The following is a 22,215-nucleotide window of genomic DNA, read 5'->3' as shown; positions in this document are numbered from 1 at the left end:
TTTTCATGCAAAAGTTTATAATACCAAAGTATTGTAAATCTAAATATAAAAAGTTTAGGAGCTAGATGTGTAAATATATAAGAGTTGTATGATATGTATGCAAATTTCCCTAATTATTAATGATTATACTTATAACTAAGGGTCTGTTTCGGGAGCTACAGCTTATTAAAAAGCGGTTGTGAAGCTGTTGAATAATAATTTGATGTTTAAAGAGCTGCGGTGACTATTACTAATTTTTTTAAAAAAAAAAAAAAGTTAAAACGCAGCTAGTAAGTTGTCACCGCACCTAGCCAAGAGTGATGGAAAAATGCAGATTTCAGCGGCGGTTTTTTGGGAAAGCTGCCAAAACGTAGCTCACCCAAATAGACAAAACTGTGGTGCGGTGCCGCACCGCCGCCCCAAAGGGACCCTAAATTACTATCAAATTAGTGTATTAAATAGAAATAGCAGCGCTAGCTAATGACTGTCATCAAAGAGATTAGAGTAAACTGATCTCCAGAAGATACATAATTACCGTGGAACTATTATGAACAGGACCTTAATGCAACATAATTTGCACAAAATTCCTCCTCAAAGCCTTCAATATCTTCACTCATAAGGAAATATATATACAAATCTATCAACCCCTACACCAGTTGGATTATCAGATAAACTATAGCTTCAGCAGCCCTTTTACTTGTTCATCAAAATACAACAACAACAACAAAGCCTTAATCCCACTACGTGGGGTCGGCTACATGAATCCTTTTTTCTCCATTGTGTCCTATTTAGTGTCATATTTTCATTTAGTTCTAGTAAATTAAGATCATTTTTTATACAATAAGCCCAAGTCTTCCTAGGTCTACCTCTGCCTTTCTTAACACAAGTCGAATCTAAAACATCTAGTCTCCTAATCGGATAGTCAACGACGACTTTCTCTAATTTTGTCCGTCAAAGGAGCTACACCAACCTTATCACGGATATATTCATTTCGCATTTTGTCTCTAAGTGTAAACCCACTCATCCACCTAATCATTCTCATCTCAGCAACACTTAACTTATTATTATGCTTCTCTTTTAAAGGCCAACATTCAGCGCCATAAAGCATTGCAGGTCTCACCGCCATCTTATAAAATTTTCCTTTCAGTCTAAGTGGTACTTTTCTATCACACAAAAAGCACGAAGCATTCCTCCACTTCAACCAACCAACTTGAATTCTAGTATTAACATCCTCATCTATATCACCATCACTTTGAACAACGAAACCAAGATATCTAAATCGTTCACACCTTTTAATAATTTGATCACCCAAAGTCACACTTATGTCACTAGAGCTACTACTACTAAAATTACATTCCATGTATTCAGTTTTAGTTCTACTTGTTTTGACTCCAATGTAAACCTCCATAGTTCAAGTTTTTCCTGGGCTTTTTCTCTCGTTTTATCCACGAGAAGGATATCATCAGCAAAAAGTATACACCAAGGTACATCCTCCTGTAGATGTCCAGTAAGACCATCCATAACTAAAGCAAAAAGATATGGGCTTAAAGCCGATCCCTAATGTAATCCAACAGAAATAGGAAAATATTTGGTCAATCCTCATTCAGTTTGAACATCAAAATATTAATGCATTATACATATTCACATAAATCAAGAAAGAAATATTAAAAAAATTAAGAAAAGATAAATTAAAATATTAAAAAAATCAGGAGACAAACAATTCCAATAACAAATAAAATCAAAATTTTCAAATCATGAAGCAGTTAAAAGAAACTAAAATGAAAACAGCATAAAAAACATCATAAATTTCATAGAACCAACCATTAAAAAAAAAATTAATAGTGAACAAGAAAAACACGAATATGAACAACTCGCGCAACATACAACGAAAAAATACAGATTGAAGGCGACAAAATTCAAAGAAATGAAAAATACCATAGCGACCGACCGAAACAAACAGCTCAATCAGCTTCAGTTGAAGTCCTTCAGCCTTTTCTTCAACATGTCCATGGACTTCTTCCTAGCATTCGGCTTAGTGTTTCTGCTTGACAAACTTCCGAAAATTCTATCAGGAGAATCCTTAAATTTATCACATATACTGGCCACCTTTTTATAGTCCAGAGAACCATAATTCTTCTGTCTTATTACAGGATTCATAAAGTTCTCAGCTTGATTACTTAAAAGAAGGTTAACCAGTTGTCTAGATTCCAACAAACAATCCTTTAAGCTCCGGTTTTGGTTCAAATCGCACAACCCCGTGCTCTCATATCTTTCTTCTGCAAACACTTCAAGTGCCTTCAAGTCATTATCGATCCCCATAACAGCACTAACTGTAAATCTCTTAACATTATCATTTAAAAAAGCTGCAACAATGGAGTCAGAGATATGTTCCAATGAAGAAATACCAAGTTTGTAAAGGGCTTCCAACGGTAAAATCTGCTGGGCTGTAGATATCAAGGTGTCAAGATAGATTATAATCTCATTCGTATAATCACTCACATTCTGCGGAGGATCATCAGCAATCCAGTCAAAATTATTCATGAGAAAATAGAATTCATCCAACTTCGAGTTCACCTCGTTCAGCAGCGCGTTATAAGCCGCGTTCTGTGAGGCCTTCAACACGGCCTTCGCAGCGAAACCAGCATGAGGCCGATCGAAAAGACGAACCGGCATGCCGCAGCGCTGTGCAACCTGCCGAAGGAAGAGATCACAAGCTCGCTCCAGAACAGAAATGTTAGCAGCAATTTGCATCGCCTGCGACGCGCCTAACGAGCCGCCATGAATAATGTTGAGGAGTGTTTCGTTGAGGACGTCGATCAGAAGCTTGTCCACATACTTTTTCACGACATCGTAGAAGTTCATATGGGCTCCGAACGATAAGTAACTCACTGAGTCGTTGATGAAGGAGCGAATTATACGGCAAACATCGGGAACGGAGGAGGAGAAGGAGGCCACATATGGAAAGGCAGGTGTTATATCTGAAGTTTGAAGATTGAATGCGGCAACATTCATTTTGTATTCGTATTCCTTCCGAATCACCATTTGTTCATAAGAGTCGTTAGCAAGGATGTTGGTAAGTTGTTTCCGGCATTCATCGAGGAGGAGTTCATGATACTTGTCTCTGGTGCTATTGAGAACCTCAAGCAATGGCGTCAAACGGTAACCATAATGCTTTAGGGTTGAACATAACAATGTAACGAAGTCCTTGATGAGAAGAAGATGGCTTGCAGTATCCATGCGGGCAAACTGGTACTCTAGAATTGATGTTATAGTTGCCAGAGCTGTGTCCCAAATAGTTTCCACCTGAGTATCAGACAGCAAATCTCCTGCGGTGCGAAGAACACGGTCCTCCACAATGAAAAAACCGGCAATCTGAGTGAAAAAAGGTTGGTGGGATTCGAGAAATGGCTGAGAAGTTGAGATCTCTAAGTCCAATTTGAGCTGCATTAATCTGTTCTTGTAATAGTATTCGTGGAACCTCTCCTCGATACCGAGACAAGTGTGTATATGGTGTGCGCGGTATACGGGAGTAAGATCAAACTCGAGAACTGAGTCTTCATCGAGCTGTTCAATGTCTAATGAGTACACACACTCCACAAGACCGGAACGGCTCTGCTCTTCAGCTTCCCGCTGTCGAGCACGCATTTCCTCATCTCTTTGGCGGGTAGAGGCAGCTTGCGCAATGGCTAATTGCCCAATATTCTTCGAAATGCTTCTTATTTGCACAAGCCACTCATTAAATTCACTGCAAACTTTCTTTTCAATTTGTGTTTTTATTGCTGGAATTTGCTTCTCAATCACCTTTCGAAGCGACTTTATGGGAACATTTGAGAGATAATCATTCTCAATCATGTCCAGAGTTTTTAAAGCTGGGACAAACTTGTTATCTGATATATGTTTATTGCACTTATGGCATAAATTTGAAATTTGAATGCAAATCTTCAGCTTTCTAAGGGCCTCGGTGACATTTTTTTTGATAGAGTAAAGTTCAAGGAGGTCCTCAAGCTTTAGAAGAAGAGAACTTGCAACGTCTTGAAGACTGAGGTTTTCATTTGCTAACATGCTTTTGAGCTCATCAGCATCCACCAACACACCACGAAGCTCGTCGACTGCGAGTATGAAGTCCTCATAGTGGAGTTTGCAAAGCTCTTCTATTTCGACTTCCTTCTTCTTAACGATGCTCCGAAGCTGGTGCAAGAGCGCCTCTGGTTTGCCAACTTCAAAGGCATGCCTAACAATTGGGCCTAAATCTTCTCCATTTCCAATCAAAGTTGAGAGGCCTGAGTCGATCCCCCCACTTACTTCCCCACTTTCTGCTGCTGCCCTCCTTTTGGGTTGGACACTCATTTCTGCCAATTAGTGGCACTTATTTTAGAAAGAAATCTAATAAAATCTATCAGAAGATTAAAAGTTTAACAATATTTGGATTTGGGAGAAAAGCATCAAAATAGTTCTCCTACTCTTTGCAAATGGGTAATTTTAATCCCAAAATCTATAAAAGTATCAATTTAGTCTCTAGACTATTTTATCATGGGAAATAGTCCCAATCTGATGACTAATTTGATATTCTTTATAAACTTTGTGACTAAAATGACTCAATGTAAACAGTCAGGGGATTATTTTGGCACCTTTTTCTATTTTAATCTCAGAGTCACCTATCAATCATAAATAACAAAGAATCATCATAAATGAGATTGTGATTAGATACCAATTTATTCATGAGTAGCATCAGAACTTTATTTGCGAGAACAGGTCAGGCTTAAATGAGAAAGAAGACGGATAAGCTCTAAGAATGTAGAGTAAATTGATGTTGAAATGCAAGTTGATGTAACCAAATTTAATCCCGGGCTAATCCACACTAAACCTGCATTTATAGGTATAGGTCAAGTGCAATGCTATAGGGATTATTATATTTGAATAATACAAATAAATTTATGTAGCAAAACTTAGCAATGCTTATTTTAAAATTCTTATTGAGTGCTAGTTGTTCAAATACTTGAGTGGCCCTTGAATGTCCAAAGTTGAGGGTCAGATCCTCAAGGAAGAACTCCCTTTGCCGAACTCTCTAGCAAGTTCCATGGCAAATTGGAGATTTTTCACTATCTTTTTATATCTTCTCATGCAATAGAGTAATGGAGAGAATTAAAAAATACATTGAGTTTAAATCTTCTTATGCATATTAATACTCGATAGATTTTAAATCTCTAAAGGTTATGGTACTCGCTCTTCAAGTCTGTGTTGAATCTAAAAATATAAAAATTGTAGAGCAAATTACTGAACTTCAATTTTTTAAAAACTGAGAAATTTATATATGTGGAAATTTTTGAAAATTTGCTAGTTGCCTTAGTACTCCATCAAATAAACCATCAGGAATGTTTGTTGAGAAGTAAATAATCTAAAGGATGAAGTTGCTTTATTAAGTTTGAGGCATCTCCTCCAATAAGCCAGTTCATTGAGGTGCCAAAGTGTAATTGTATTACTTAATTCACTGGGAACTATATCTCTCAAGTCAATCTTGATTTCAAAGTTCTATTATGAGAAGCTACATCTTCATTATGTTAAAATTTTTGGAGCATCCCAGCATCATCAAATGGTTCATCCTCCTGCAAGTTAGATGAGATTTTTTCCTTCAAAAAAAAATTTTTTTATGAGATATTTATCTTTCATTTTATGTATTTTCTTTTACATTCTACCGGAGGCTTTTTGGAATAATAAAAGGTCACTATGTTTGTAAAACATATGCAGCACTTAATTATTTTATGCCCATCTTTTTTGGTAAGTTGGCTTCTTTTTCAAAGTTGGCAATTAATTTTTAAATGAATCTTGTGATGTGAGTGATTTGACTGAGTTGACATGATATGCATCGCTCTAAGTTTTTAGAGTATTTTCCTGTCATTTCAAATCACACATAATCGATTATAAATATCTCTGAATTGATCTTCCGAGTTGATTTCTGTTCAACCTCCATTTTGATGTTAATTTGGCGTTTTGATTGAAGGGATTAAACTAATTTACTTGAAACTTCATATAGAAGTTCTTTTTGGTTAAATCTTTTTTTGTTTATAAAACAATGGTCATGGAATTTGATTTTATTTTCTCTAAATTATGCTCTAAATTATGATCAAGCACTACATAAACTATTAGGTATTAATTTTTTTTCTGGATCTTGAGATGTTAAATGATTAGAAGTGTTAAATGATTAAGACAATAAATAATGTCATTTAACGCTAACAGTGTGCTTATCAAAATTTCAAATGACTTTGATGAACAGCTTCCAAAAAATTTACTAAAACTACTCACTGAAGCATTGAATACATAAACCTGAGTGTCAGTTTAGTTGTTTTCATTATTATGACGATTTATCTTTCAATCCAATAATTTTTCATATTTAGTGATATTTTTAGCTAAAATTTTTTAATATTTTTTCATGTTTAAAATAATGTGCTACCTGATCGTGTGATTAAGTTCACTAAAGATCTAATGACAAGTATTTTTGAGTTCCAAGCATTTCACATGGCTAATATTAGCTCTAATAACTCGCGATTCAATTACAAGAATTATTAGACAAGGAATTGTCAAACCAAAAATTTCATCTTGGGTAACTGCTTGTGAAAAAAAAGGACGAAAGGATGAAATAACGCCTTAATTAATTAAATTTAAATAAGATGACCTTGAAGAATAAATATCCACTGATAAAGATGATTTGTTTGATAAGTTACATAGTTCATCCATGTATTTTAACATTAACATTTAGTTTGTGCACTGTCAGTTGAAGATCAAAAATGATGATGTGCCTGAGACAATTATTTAATTATGATATGACATTATGAGGTTTTGGTAATGTCATTTGGATTGATTAATGTTAATTTAGCTTTCATGGATATGATAAAAAGAGTCTTCAAACTTATTTAAAATATTTTGAAATTGTATTCATTGATGATATTTTAATCTAATAAAGAGTGAAGATAAATATGTTCAACATCTCAGAGAAACTTTGAAAATTTTTTAGGAGAATAAGCTTTATGTGAAATGCTCCACAGAGAAGTTTTGCATAATATCAATGAAACTAATATTTTAATAATGGGTAATAATAGATCAGTCGAAACCAAGCAGCACAAAGAACATTATTGTTTTTTTTTTAAATCTAGTTGTCTATTGATAGAGATTTGTTAAAGATTTTTCTAGTATTTATGTGTATTTTCCTAAACTAATTGAGAATTCCACCAAATTTAGGTCGTCTATTGCTTGTGAGCAAAGATACATGAAGTTCAACTTCATGAAAAATTTAACCTAAACAGCTTGGATGGTCATTTAAGAGCTACAAAGTATTCAATTGCATGAAATCTCAATCATTATTATTCCCAATGAAGATTAAAGGTTTACTTCTAAATTATGAAAGAAAGCACTAGAGGCTTCATATATAAGATAGAGTTAGAGCATTGCATTTCATTATCAGGCAAACTACCAATCAGGGCATACTATTCAGATAATGAAGATTTGATGAGAGCAAATATTCTTGATTTCAAATGTAATTGATAAAATTACATTTTGCTAGTGGAGCTTGCATATAATAATAATTTTCAAGCTACTATCGGCATGTCATCATACAAACTTTTATGAAAGAAATTGTAGGTCTCTTTTATATTTGTTTTAATTAGCAAGAAAAGACTCTTAATATCTCAATTAGTTGATCAAGCTACTAAGAAGATCCATTAGATTCGGTTATGATAACATTCAACTTAAGAGCATTAGAGAGATAGTTTAACCCTAAGCATAAAAAATAAAAAAAAAAATCAAATTTGAGGTTGTGGATCATGTCTTTTCAAGATTTCACCTAAGCATAGAGTTATATGATTTAGCAAAAGTGGAAAGCTTCGACCCTATTAAATTAGTACTTTAAGGTGTTCAAGAGAGTTGGCAGTGTTCTTTACCATCAAAACTTGGATGAGTGCACACTATTTTTCACGTATTTTTACCACAACGCTATATGCATGATGATTCTCAAAAGTTTTAATTTTAGTCTCTATTCAGTCAAAAAAATATCTGAACTATGATGTATCAAAGCATATTTTGAATTGTGAAGTTTGACAGATTTTTCGTTGTTCTATTCACTTAGAGTACTCCTGAAAATAATGTTGTGAGAAGCAACACAAAAAGCAAAAGAAGAGATGATTGGAAAATACCCCAACTATTCTAAAATTAAAATATAAATTTAAGGACCAAATTCTTTCGAGAGATAATATTTAATAGACCGAATCTGGTCTATCATCAACCCCTCATTTTACCCGATTTGTCTGAACCATAAATCAATAAACTCAAATGAAAATTTTGTGAGCACCGATCTATGCTCTATCATCTAACATTCGATAATGTGTCTGCCATCACTTTAACTACGGATTTAAAGAGAGCAAACTCTAATTCATCACACTCCTCACCCAGCCCTATCTTAACAGTCGTCAAGCCTCCTTTGACAGAGATATCCAAGTCGCAAGCCCTCACCACGATTTATTTTTCCCAAGTCGCAAGCCCTCACCACGATCTATGTTTTCCCAAGTCGCAAGCCCCCATCCTCCTCTCCACCCCAAGTCGCAAGCCCTCACCACGATCTATTTTCCCAAGTCGCAAGCCCCCATCCTCCTCTCCACAATCAACCAAACACTAACAGCAAGGAGGTCTCGCCATTGCCTTATTCTTTGATCAGAAGTCAGCACAATGTAAGTCGTTTTCTTGTCCTCCTTCTAATCCAATGTCCCTTCTCCTCCGACTCTAATTCTCATTTTCACTCTTCCTCCATATCGCCTCATCCCTCTTTGTTATATTTCAAATACACTATAGTTCCATCCCTCCCCATGATTTGATAAAGGCCGTTTAATTACTTAAATTTATAGTAGATTAACTGGAGTTATTATTTGTTGGTTACGTTAGATTAATTCTGTTTAAATTCTATTTAAATCACTTTAGAGAGATCATAGTTTGGATTATAAGATAGATTATATTTCTGTAATAACTAATTTGAGATCTAGGATCGCTAAATCCCATGAAATCGTGGAAACTCGCGATCCGGCACCTCGGTGTTGTGGAATCAGGGGAGTGCACGATCGTGGGAATGCATAACCGACTAATTTTGTGCCTTTATAAAATTCAGAGATATATTTCCATTTTATAGCTTATTTCCTATTTGTTTACTTCCAATTAGGGTTTCTTTCTAATAGGAGACTATTTATATGTTTGATCTTTTTGTTTTAAGGGTCCTAGATTTGTTTGCTTAGAGATTCTATCATTGATTTCTACCTTAATGCCTAGGAACATATCGTGGATCCTCTTCATCGCACATACTTCGTTGTTTCTCCATTTGACCATTCTGTTTAGCCCGGACAGCTACCGAACCAATCTAATTTGCTGCCCAATAGCAAATTTCACCCCCTATCATCTTCCAAATCTCATCGACCTTACAAATTCTCGTTCCCTTACTATTCCCCAATCACATCCTCACTAGATCTACTTCCTAAATAACTTCTGGGAGCCCCAAAATGGTATCATCTAGTATCAGAGCCCAATAAACCCAAAATATTTAGGGATTTATCATTCCTACACTACCAAAAAATCCATAACCTAAATCTTCAACCAATTTAAAGCCCTAACCATTCCTGTCATAATTTTTAGTCCTAATCCTAAACTTTAAAATCCAACCTTCCTATCTCCACTAAATATCTAACTCGATACGAACACCAAAATCCTAAAAACTACACCAATCTTTGACTCACAAAAAAAATTTCTTACATCACCCACCTAACCCTAACCTTAAACCTCATTTCCTTTTCCGTCAAAACTTTTATCGGAAGAATGAAACATCATGCTACCAAGGAGGAACCCTCAACGCATTGTTCAGGAGATCATAATGGAGCATATGCAGTGAAAAACTCTTCAATTGCAACAAAGACTTGCCATCATTGAGAGAAGACAACCTAGACAAATCACGCATAGCCACAACGCTCACTCATCAAATCAAGTGGAGGAAGTAAAACCGTTCCACCAAAAAGCTTCCAATGATGAAGAATCAATACACCAACGATTTGACATTGAATCTTAGAGAATAAATTAGAATTTTGAGAGAAATTTGGTTTACTCAATTTGGCCAATTGTATGGGACTAAACGAGTTCTATGTGTGCCTACAAATAGTAGAATGGGCCTTTTAAGTACAATGACGTTTCACATGACAGAAGAATAAAGTTAGCCGCCATTAAGTTAAGGAACGATGCTTCCTTATGATGAGATATTTGAAGTGATTACACCAGCGTGAAAGGGAAAGTAAAAAAAAATTATCTAATCTAAGATGAAAAGGGAGATTCAGCGCAAGTGCATACCAACACATTACAGATAGGATATGTTTTTGAGACTTTATCACTTGGAGCAGCAATATCTCTCAATAGAAGAGTACATCGCTAAGTTTGAGCAGCTTATATGCTAATGAAGCTCGAGGAGAATAACATAGCTCGATATATAGGGGGATTAAAATAACAATTGGTAATTTGGTACAGTTACAACTTTATTGGATATTACATGATGTCAAAACCTTAGCCTTGAGTTGGAGAAACAACACATCATTATTTAGTCCACACTATCCTTCAACAGGGCTCATCAAATTGAGCACCAAGCGTACTCAACTGGAGCACCCAAGCCAACCCAAACCAAGGGGAAACTAATCAAAAGCAGAGAAAGAATGGAGACCGTCAGCATTCTAAAATCCATCCCAACCAGAAAATACTTCAAGTGTCATGATTTTGGTCACATTGTGTCAAATTGCCCAAATAGGAGCATGATCTCTTTCACTAAGCACAGGGCAATTGAAAGAATGAACAGTGACAAGTGAAAGAATGAAGACGTCAAAGAAGAGTATTGGCTTGTAGCAGATGAGAGAGAGATGCTAGTGATTCAAGCTGAGCTTATGAGAGAGACTCTAATAAGACTAACATTGGTTGTCTTATAAGGTAGTGACTCCGAGGAAAGGGACGGCCCCTATTGAGATGCGGATATCCTGAAGAAAAATATATCTTCTGCGTGGTTGTCACTGAGGTGGTCTAGTATGTCATATATTTCATTCCAGAGTCAGCTCCTTCAGATAGATTTGTTTATCGGATGTGTCCAATCGAGCACGAAGAGTTGGATAAAAAGGTTACAGATATAATTGCTCAAGACTTCATGAGAATAATTGTCTATGTACAGTTCCAACTCTAGTAGCATAATGGCTATTTATTCTATCAAGACAGACTTTGAAAGGACGTGCATGCTTCAAAGTTATATTTGGTGGATGTGAGCATAGGCTTTGTAGTGAGGCTCCCCCAATTACAACAATGCAATGATTTTGATGTGTTGATAAATCGATTTTAGAAGGTTGTAGAGACGAAAGCTCTCCAAGTAGAGGAGAATAACACAAGAGTTCCCGATCTAGAAATTTTCCAATCTGAAATCACAGAATCCTGTGGAATCATGGAATACCACGACACTGTGATGTCGAAGAATTTGCATAATGTAGTCATTGCAGGAGTGTTGAACCAACTAATTTTATTTTTCTATCAAATTTAGAGATATATTTTACCTTTTATAGCCTATTTCTTATTTCTTTATTTCTAATTAAGGTTTCTTTCGAGCATGAGAGTATTTATGTGTTCGGTTTTTCAGTTTTGAGAGACATTTGGCTTTGGTTGTATGTTTTAGAGATTCTATCTCTAATTTCAATCTTAATGAGTGATGTATCATTTTCTTTTTGAAAATGGTGTGTTTGTAACTTACCTATGAAAAATTTAGGGATCCTCCAAGCTACCCATTCTTTATAATTTCATCATTCGACTCTTGTTTTAAGTCTGGATAGTCGCTAAACCGTTTGAATCTCCTGCCCAACACATTTCACCCCCCCCATCCTCTTCCAAATCTCATTGACCTTGCATATCATCGTTCCCTCGCTGTTCTCCAATCACCACTCCACTAGATCTACTTCTTAAACAACTTTTAGGAACCCTAAAATGGTATCACTTAGCTTGAATAAGATATACATATATTAGTAAAATAATTAGTCTTAATGCATTTAATTACGTACTTATAATTGGTTAAGATTCACTTCATGTAGTACCATTGCTTAGTGAAATTTAGTAGATCTCAATTGAATTTGGAATTTTATATAACTCGTTTAGAGATAAGTAGCTCTTATTTATCAAAGGATAAATTTATCCTTCATTGTTATAAAAAATATTTTTATTACTTTGTAATGAGCTTCTCAATATTTGAAAGTTACCAAACCAACTTTATTTTCAATTATTTGTTATACAAATTCCCATAAATACTCTTTATATTCATATTGCAATATCAGATAACATAGATAACTTTGTTTTGATAAATTACTACACAAATTCCTGAATATTAAAATGATTTATGTAATAGCAATATCTACTACTTTCAAGAAATTGATTCTATTGAATTTTTTTAAATTATATTTATGCAAATCATGTCTTGTTATAAAACTTGCAATTGTCATACTGATTATATAATATCTGCTTAAATTTTGTTAATGAAATAGATAGAAATTGTATAATTTTGTGCAGAAAGATATATGTCAGTATAAAATCTTTTTAATAATGACTAGCAGGGTGTCAACTTGCTCTAAAAATAAATATTGAAAATTCTTAAGATCGGTGTTTACATTTCCTAATTTAAAAATATTAAAAGAAATCAATTTTATATATATATATATATAATATTCTTAAGATTGGTGTTTACATTTCCTAATTTAAAAATATTAAAATAAATCAATTATATATATATATATATATAGATATGTGTGTGTTGAGAAATCATACAAAAGCTTATTCAAGTGTATTTGATACAATAGCACATAGATGTTGATATGCAAGTATATTTATCGATATGTTTATTGTATAGATGATCATAAGCATGATAGTATTGTAGATTATTTGAATCGTATGACACTTTTTCATTGTTAAAATAATATTTTAAATATTGTTCATGTTAAATGCTCTAATACATTGTTGTTTATATTTTAATAAATAATAGTAGCTTGAGATGTTTGAATCATCAAACTCACTCGTTACAAACATTTTCATTATAAGTTCTATTAGTGTGCTTATTGGGTTATAACAACATGAGAAAATTCTTCAATAATATCATTTTTTGGGTTATAACAATATGAGAAAATTCTTCAATAATATCTATTAGTGTGCTTATTGCGTTAAAAAATAAATTTATCTAGTTTTCTTCTATTCGGTTTAATTAAATTTGTTTTTTTACTTTTTTACTTTTTTATTTTTTATTATTTTTATTTATTTTAACTTTAATTAAAGCCTTTAATTGTTTAATTAAATTTGTTTTTTTTTTACTTTTTTATTTTTTATTATTTTTTATTTATTTTAACTTTAATTAAAGCCTTTAATGATAGATTAAAAAAGTGAAATATTACAACCTTCTATTATTTAATCTTATTCTCATCATTTATAATTAGGTGTAAGTACAAAATAAGTTTTAATCAAATTTGTCTCTTAAAACTTCTTTCCAAATTTAAGTTCAATATTTTCATCTTGTTTAATATTGCTAAGTGTCCAGGCTTTTGGACCACGGGTATGACATGAAAAGCTTGACCATGAGAATCTTGATTAAATTTTCATTATAAAATAAAAGCTAATATTACTTGAGTTGATCAAAATGTATCAAAGTATCTCAAACTCATCCTTTGACTCTCTATGTATACAGTGATTGGGAGCTATCAGGAGCCTCGTTTATGAGATCCCTATTACAATATTGCTATAGGAACCGAACCGAGCGCTTGCATCAATTCACACGAACAGCAAAAAGCCAAACTAAGCAACCCATTTTCAATTCCTTTCTAATATTTAGCGAGCTTTCTTCTTTCCTTTCATTTATTTCTAGTTATTTCCTATATATGTGTAACATTAGGGTTTAGATTAGAGTTTTTTGTCGTGACTTTGTTTAGGACAGTCATCGGCGTCCGTTTGCTCCATTCAAGGTTGTATCCAAGAGTTTGAGTGGTGCTCAGGTTGTATCCCTCTCTCGACGTGGTGATTATCTTCCTGATCCCCGCATCTGCCCCTGACAGCCGTCTTCTGCAGTCGCCTCCACTGCCGCCTTCTAGAATTTGCATTCCTCGATGTCGCAACCATTCCAGCCACCCCTACCACTCTCCGTCAATGCCTACTTGTCCAACCCTCCCCTTTGTCATTCCCTGTCACCCCCGAGTTTTTCAATTGTCCTTACCACCCTCTGTCACTGCCTAGTTGCTATCTCAAACATTTCTAGCTTTGTCCTCATTGTTCCAGCTGCTCAAATCCATCCCCCTGTTGTCTTGTTATTGTTCTTGCCCCCAATATGTCTTACCGCAACTCATTCACCTTCTAAAAACTTTACACGCTGAATCTGACACCATCTAACAACCCAACCTACCCATTACACCCCACCTCATTGAACTCCACCACTTGAGATACACTTAAGTTGTGTTTTCTATCTATATTGTTGCATTTCCCCTTCAATGTGCGAGTTGTAACCGCCAAATTGGCTTTATAGTAATAATATTTGGTTTTCCTATTATTGTTTGGGTTAAATCCAATATCATTTGGTATTAGAATTTGTTAAATTTTAGTCTTATCCTAGGGTTTCTAGCATCCCTGATATCTCCCCCAAAATTTTTTTCTTTCCCACCCCCATATCGTTATTACACACTTCCTTCCACCTATCCACTCATAAACCTTAATCACACCACCAAAGAGAAAACTATCAAACATCTGAATGGGAGGAAATGCCATGATATTGTTTATGAGAAGTCCGCAAAAGGGATGTCAAGGAACCTTCTATGGAGAATGAGAGGCGGGAAATCCTCCAATTGCAATAGAGATTTGTTGTTTTCGAGAGGAAACAATCTGAAAGAGTCACCAATAGTCACAACGGTGACTTGCTCGATCGAAGAAATGGAATCTCTTTCACCATACAGATATCAAGGATGAAAACTTCTGCCCCGAAGACTTGATTTGAATATCTAAGAAATCAAAATTTTGAATTAAAGGTGAATTTGTCACATTTTGATGGCCACTTAGACTTCGACGAGTTCATCGAGTGGCTTCTGACTGTGGAGCTTTTCTTTGAGCTTCAAAATGTCCCATCAAACGTAATGGTGAAACTAACAGCTAACAAGTTAAAGAAAACCGACGAGTTGATCGAGTGGCTTATGACTGTGGAGCGTTTCTTTGAGCTTCAAAATGTCCCATCAAACATAATGGTGAAACTAACAGCTAACAAGTTAAAGAAAAGTGTTTTATTTTAGTAGAAAAATTTGAAGCTTATACGTTAGCGTGAGAGAAAAGGCAAGATCACTACCTAGTCAAAGATGACATGAGAGATGTAATGTGTCAATGTCAATACATATCAGCTCACTACAGAACAAATGCTCAAACTCCAACTTCAAAAGTGGAGAGACCGCATCACTGATCGATCATCACATCTTACAAACAAGGTTTAACCTTAGGGTCTTGCAACTAGAGTACACTGTTGACCACATTTTTGTGAGAACTTTTCTTCTCATCCTCAGAGCCTAGGATCTAGCTCTAGGAGTTCTTATTGATCGTTTTAGAAAATTAGAATTGAGACCCACCTTTTTAGAAATTCTAGCCACTATTTATTTTCCTTTGATGTCTAGCATTTTTGGCATAAGACCATCGACTTATGAACGAGCGGTTATGGGCTATTTTGTGAAGACTCAAGGGAAAGTTCCTAATAGGACTTCAAGCCTTAGGAAAACATTGTCACGAATTTTTCGTCACATACACACACAAAATGCACAAAATTCACAAAATTACACGAAATAGGACTTCAATTAAGCTCAAAGGACGGGTGAAAATATGAACTTCTCCGGATGACCTCCGACGATAAATTGGACTGCGTAAACGCGTCCGGGACACCAATTTTAGGAAAAGACACTCATATTGCCATATTTTCGATACGAGAAAATTGGCACGCAGATCGATGAATTCGTCAAGATGACCTCCGAAGGCAAAACGGGCCGCGCCAGCACGTCTGGAATGTCGAAAATACCTAGAAAGGACATTCATATTCGATATGTCACGGCGCACGAATAAAACAAACTAATTTTTATTTTTCAAGATATTAAATATTTTATTTTATAAAAATATCTTTAAATTATAATAAAGTTTATAACCTAAATCTCATTTACACTTCTACACTCGCTTAAACCCGATTAAACCCTCCATTCGCTCAATCTTCCGCTCGGCTCGTCTCTCTCGCGTTCGTGCCCTAGATCCACGATCTGCGCGGCTCTCCTTGCCATTCTCGCTCGCGACTATCTTCTCGAGTCTTCCTCTGTTGATTCGCATATGCGGCTCGTCTCCTCGAGCTCCACTCGACCGAGCAGCCCTCCAACTGCGAAGTTCCACCTGGTCGACGTTCCTCCTACTCGAGGTTATACTCGCTCCCTCTTTATTGTGACTCTTCTTTTCCTCTTTTCGATTGGTTGGTTAGGGTGGAAAACAGGTGACTTCTTTTCGTTTCTCTGGTTTTTTGGCTTACGGTGTGATTAGGGGAGTCTTTTGCATCTTCTTCTGGTTGTCTGGCTACTTGAGTAAAAAAAAAGAGAGAAATGGAGAGTTCTTGAGGGAGGAAAGCTTGAATTTTTTTCTGTTGTTATAAAAAATTCTCTCTGTTTTATTGTTCAAAGACATCCGCGGGGTGTCATTTTCTGAGGCTTTTAGGAAGGAAAGTGTTGTTGGAATCCTCTTTAAGCTAGAACTTTCGAGTGCTTGTGACGTGGAGCATTTGTAGTGGAAAGCATTTGTAGTGGCCGTTTCTTGGAATCTTTAGGAGGAATATTTTGCTTGAAGTGGTCTTTTCTTGAACCATTCTTATAACTTTATTTCAAATCTGCTGAAAATAAGTATTCATCTTCCTCTCCTCTATTTTGTTGCCTTGCTCGAAACATGTTATTGGAAATGTTAAAATAGGAAAAATGCTCCATGAATATTTGCTTAAGATGTTGAGGAATGAAGCATATATATCAGTTTCCCTTACTATTTCATTGTTTGAAACATGTGGAAGCATTGGTAAAACATTTTAAAAATGCATTTTTATTCCTTACAAATGTCTATGACAAGCATATATGGGTTATCTTTACTGTCCTTACTTGAAGCACTTGAAAGCATGGCTAAGGTGATCTTGGAATGCATTTCTCTATTAAATTTCATTGCTTGAAATGTTTGGAAGTATGAAATACATGTTGGAAATTATTTTATGTGATGAAACATGTATTTTGTGGCTCATTTCATGTTCTTATTGCTCCCACTTATGCTGAAATACATGTTGGAAATTGTTTTATGTGATGAAACATGTATTTGGGGGCTCATTTCATGTTCTTATTGCTCCCCTTTTGCTGAAATATATGTTGAAAATTGTTTTACGTGATGAAATATGTATTTGGGGACTCATTTCATGTTCTTATTGCTCCCCTTTTGTTGAAATATATATTGTAAATTGTTTTATGTAATGAAACATGTATTTGGGGGCTCATTTCATGTTCTTATTGCTCCCCTTTTTGTTCAAATATATATTGAAAATTGTTTTATGAGATAAAACATGTATTTGGGGGCTCATTTCATGTTTCTATTGCTCCCCTTCTACTACAATACATGTTGAAAATTGTTTTATAAGGTAAAAACATATGTTTGGGGCTCATTTCATGCTTCCTATTTTGCCCCATGTATTGGATTTGATTTGTCCTTTTTCTTGGTCTCGGTTGTGGCTTTATGAAATCTGATTTTTATGACCCTGTTTTAGCCCATTTGGTGGGCTTGGTTTGAGCTCTTTTTGAAATCAAGTTTATGCTGGAAATATTTTCTGGTTTTCCCCCTGTGCTGGGCTCGGTTTCCCTCTTTCTTTGGCTCGGTCTAGGTTTCTTTTTAGTGACTTATGTTGGCTGAAATCTCTGTTGGCTAAAATCCCTTGTTGTTTTGGAACATTCCTTGGGCTTGACTTGCCCATGTGCTGGACTCGGTTTGCCCTTTTCCTGGATTCGGTTTGGGCTCTGTTTTCTCTCTGTTTGGGCTCTGTTTTCGATGATTTATATTGTCTGAAATCTCTTATTGTTTTGAACTTTTTCTGGGTTTGGTTTGCCCTTGTCTTGGGCTGGAGTTGCCCCTTTTCCTGACTCTGCCCGTAAGCTTGTTTGAGGGCTAATTTAATGATTGTTTGGGAGCTTTTAAACTGCTAGGTTTGCTATAGCAAAATTGTAAGAAGTTCTTGTTGGCTATATGAAGTTCAGAATTGTTGTTTGGAGCAGTTTGGAAGCTTAATAGTGTCATTAATTGTTGTAGTTAGCTTTTGGGTGTTGTAATTATTGTTTGCACTCAGGTAGTTGGTGATTAGGCCCATATAGATGATGTTTGGTGGCTATTTGATGGTTGGTTTTGTGGTGATTTTGTTCCTTTTGTGAGCCTTGCCCGTAAGCTTTAACTTATGATTTCTTGGTGGAATGGATTGAGCTAGTGGTTGTTTCTCTCTATTACCTTGGACAATTCTATGGATAATTTCATATTTAGGAGAAAAAAAAATGATAAAAAAGAGCTTTTGCTTAAAAGTTGAATTAAATGGAATTGATATTGGTATAGCTTTTGAAAATTTAGAAATTCATTCCCTATGAATTATTCTCTTTTGCTTTGTGACATATGAAAAGTTTTTTTTGAAACTTTGTTTCAAGAAATTATAAACTTAATATAAATTGAATTCATGAGGGGTTTGGAAATGCGCAAGATTGACATTTGGAAAGGATATCCTTCTCTGGATTGATCCGACCATTTCTTTTTAACGAATTTAATGTTTTAGACCGATATATTCATGATTTCGTTTTAAGCTTTATTGATTCAACTTTATTTTAAAAATGGATCGGTCTCCTTTTCATTTATTTTTTTTTTAACGGTCAGTTAAAAATGGGAATTTCCGATTTAATTATATTCAGAAATGAGTCATAATCTTAAAAAAAATATGAAGTAAAGAGAAATGGAGAGAGAATTAAAAATAGAATTTGGATTCTCGAGATGATGAAACCTAAAGAGGGATAGAATAGCGAACCATCTACCATTCCTTTTGCATATGAAAAATGAAACTGTAAATTGGAAGAATATTTAGGGGTTGGAAGAAAGTGAGAGTTTAGGTAACAATTAGAGACATGGATTTGAAAGATTTGAAAGATTAGTAGACCCGCACTTAGGCCCCTTAAGTTTTGAATAAACTTAAATTCAATTGTTCTAATTAGGTTTGAAGCATGCTTTACAACCCTTTTGCCAAAACTATAGGTTTACCCCTTAGGTTTTAGGAGTCTGATGGTGAGCTAAGCTTAATCTAAAGATGTTTGGGGGTTAGTTGAAATGACACTTAATTGAAGTTAGACACTTTAAGACACTTCAAGTAAACTAAAGTATAGGCTTCCTAAATCTTAAGAGCACACCTTGAGAGAGTTCATCCTCCTAATTTTCAAATGATCCGAAGAAGACAGACATCTGACCCCAGTTCATGAGATATCTAGGTAGGACACTAGGCATGATGGTGCACTAGATTGCGATTCATGACTGATTTAATTAGATCAAATAATGAAATTCTTACCTTAACTTGACCAAAACTGAAACCCAACGCTCCGGGATTTGATTATGCCTTACACTCAAATCCTTGTGGCAATTGGGGACATTCCAATATCACATATAAATTTCCTATTTTTGGTCCTTTATATGTGATATTGTATTTTATTTTATTTGTTTGTCTTTTTCCTACGATTTACATGTTTCTGCTAAGTCTTTTTCAGGTTATACTTTCCTCTTTTACACAGCGCATAATAGTTAAACTTAAAGAAGTAATGAACCTACCAGGTGTACAGATTTAATTTATATTACAGCATTTTATCTCACAGCATGTTATATTGTTTTCATAGTCTGTTATGTTATTTTCCCAACATGTTATACTACTCTTTATAGCAAGACATGGATTTGAAAGATTAGTAGACCTGCACTTAGGCCCCTTAAGTTTTGAATAAACTTAAATTCAATTGTTCTAATTAGGTTTGAAGCATGTTTTACAACCCTTTTGCCAAAACTATAAGTTTACCCCTTAGGTTTTAGGAGTCTGATGGTGAGCTAAGCTTAATCTAAAGATGTTTGGGGGTTAGTTGAAATGACACTTAATTGAAGTTAGACACTTTAAGACACTTCTAGTAAACTAAAGTGTAGGCTTCCTAAATCTTAGGAGCACACCTTGAGAGAGTTCATCCTCCTAATTTTCAAATGATCATAAAAGACCAAACATCTCCAGACATCTTACCCCAGTTCATGAGATAACTAGGACACTATGCATGATGGTGCACTAGATTGTGATTCATGACTGATTTAATTAGATTAAATAATGAAATTCTTACCTTAACTTGACCAAAACTGAAACCCAACGCTCAGGGATTTGATTCTGCCTTACACTCAAATCCTTGTGGCAATTTGGGACATTCCAATATCACATATAAATTTCCTATTTTTGGTCATTTATATGTGATATTGTATTTTATTTTATTTGTTTGTCTTTTTCCTACGATTTACATGTTTCTGGTAAGTCTTTTTCAGGTTATACTTTCCTCTTTTACACAGCGCATAATAGGTAAACTTAAAGAAGCAATGAACCTACCAGGTGTACAGGTTTAATTTATATTACAGCATTTTATCTCACAGCATGTTATATTATTTTCATAGTCTGTTATGTTATTTTCTCAGCATGTTATATTATTCTTTATAGCACGTTATACTCAACTTTCAGCATGTTATATTGTCTTTCCTCTTCATTGTACAGTACATTGTTACTTTTCTCTCACACTGCATGTTTTATTGTTTAATTTTTGTATTATGTCTTAGTATAGAATAAACTAGTGGTTAGGTGCATTTTCAAAACTAAAACTAAACCAGGAGGTGCTGCTACGAAGAGTTTAGAGCGAATATCGTGGGCAGTAAGATGAGGAACAACTTCAAGGTGGATCTGCAGCAGCAAAACACATTCACATCACCTATCACCTTCTTTAGTTTAAATAACAACTCATAGGATCGCTCTTTAGGCTTTTTGTACAACTCTGTTGTACAATTATAAGTCCTAACGTTTTAGGATTTTGAGGTTATCGTGCGGTACGGTGTAAATCCTCCTATCTTTTTAGGCTATTTGCACAGTCTGATATTGTGTAAACATAAGTCCTAAACTCTAAATAATTTGCAGGATTGAAATATCAAAATTAAATTATTTCAAAAAAATAAAGTCAAACAATAGGATAGTTGGAAGTTCACCGGGATTTTCCCCGGATTTGTGATATCCCCTACTTTTCTTCCTTTCGGATTTCTTAAATAATTGTTCCTATTTTAAGTCATTCTCATTTGATTTTCCCATGTTCAATCTTGAAAACCTAAACTTTGAAATCTTGAAGGCAAGATCACCTGATCTTAATCGAGAGTTTTCTTAAATGACTCTCAGTCATTTGAGATGCAATTAATTATAGGGGTTTGCCTCTATAGGGAATCTGAAACTCAGATAAAATAAACCATATCTAATCCTCGTATTAGGTAGGGGAACTTGTTGGCCTTTTTTTTTTATAAAATATTTCGCAGATCAAAACGGATGTCACAAATTCTTTAGTCTAGGTGATTGAATCCTCATTACAAGTGATATATTTATTCTTCGGGATAAGTGTATTACTTGTAGTATTGTATTCAATCATCTAAATTATTTAAAATATGAGACTCGTTTGGTCTCACCTATTTTAAAATTAAAATGTTACTTTTAAAAATCAAAAATATTACATTCATATTTAAATTATTTTCAAAATCACAAAATGATCACTTTTTCAAATCACGAAGTTAAAAAACGGCCGACATACACCAAGGGGAACAACCAAGTCAACCCTGCCTGAGAAGATATTGATTCAGAGTAGAGAACATGTGGAGTGAAACAATATTCATAAATCTATCCCAGCCAGAAAGTATTTCAAGTGTCCCAGATTTGGGCATATTAAATTAGATCGCACAACCACGGGAATGATCTACTTCACTGAGTAGGATGTTATTAAAGAGATGGGCGATAACACAAGATACACTGAAAAAGCACACAAACGAGGAGTATTAGCTTTCAAGTGATGAGGGAAA

General features: G+C 34.7%; 1 protein-coding gene across 4 annotated transcripts in view; it reads right to left on the bottom strand.

Annotated features, from left to right (window-relative positions):
• Window positions 1-1,789: 1,789 nt before the first annotated feature.
• The window catches only part of LOC110021093 (exocyst complex component SEC15A), a 22,520-nt gene continuing 2,094 nt past the window's right edge, over window positions 1,790-22,215 (bottom strand). For 2 of the 4 annotated variants that reach the window (XM_020719426.1, XM_020719427.1), the window contains exons 2-3: window positions 4,688-4,843; window positions 1,790-4,328 (exon numbers count right to left, since the gene is read on the bottom strand). In XM_020719426.1, coding sequence (XP_020575085.1) covers window positions 1,951-4,326 — 2,376 coding nt within the window. In that variant the 5' untranslated portion in view covers window positions 4,327-4,328; window positions 4,688-4,843 and the 3' untranslated portion in view covers window positions 1,790-1,950. The remainder of the gene's footprint in view (window positions 4,329-4,687; window positions 4,844-22,215) is intronic. The other 2 variants (XM_020719425.1, XM_020719424.1) reach the window with 2 other exon arrangements.

Source organism: Phalaenopsis equestris, unplaced genomic scaffold (assembly GCF_001263595.1).
Source record: "Phalaenopsis equestris unplaced genomic scaffold, ASM126359v1 Scaffold000121, whole genome shotgun sequence".
Taxonomy (NCBI): Eukaryota; Viridiplantae; Streptophyta; class Magnoliopsida; order Asparagales; family Orchidaceae; genus Phalaenopsis; species Phalaenopsis equestris.
Note: the sequence above shows the minus strand (reverse complement) of the source record. Positions and strands in the feature narration are given on the sequence as shown.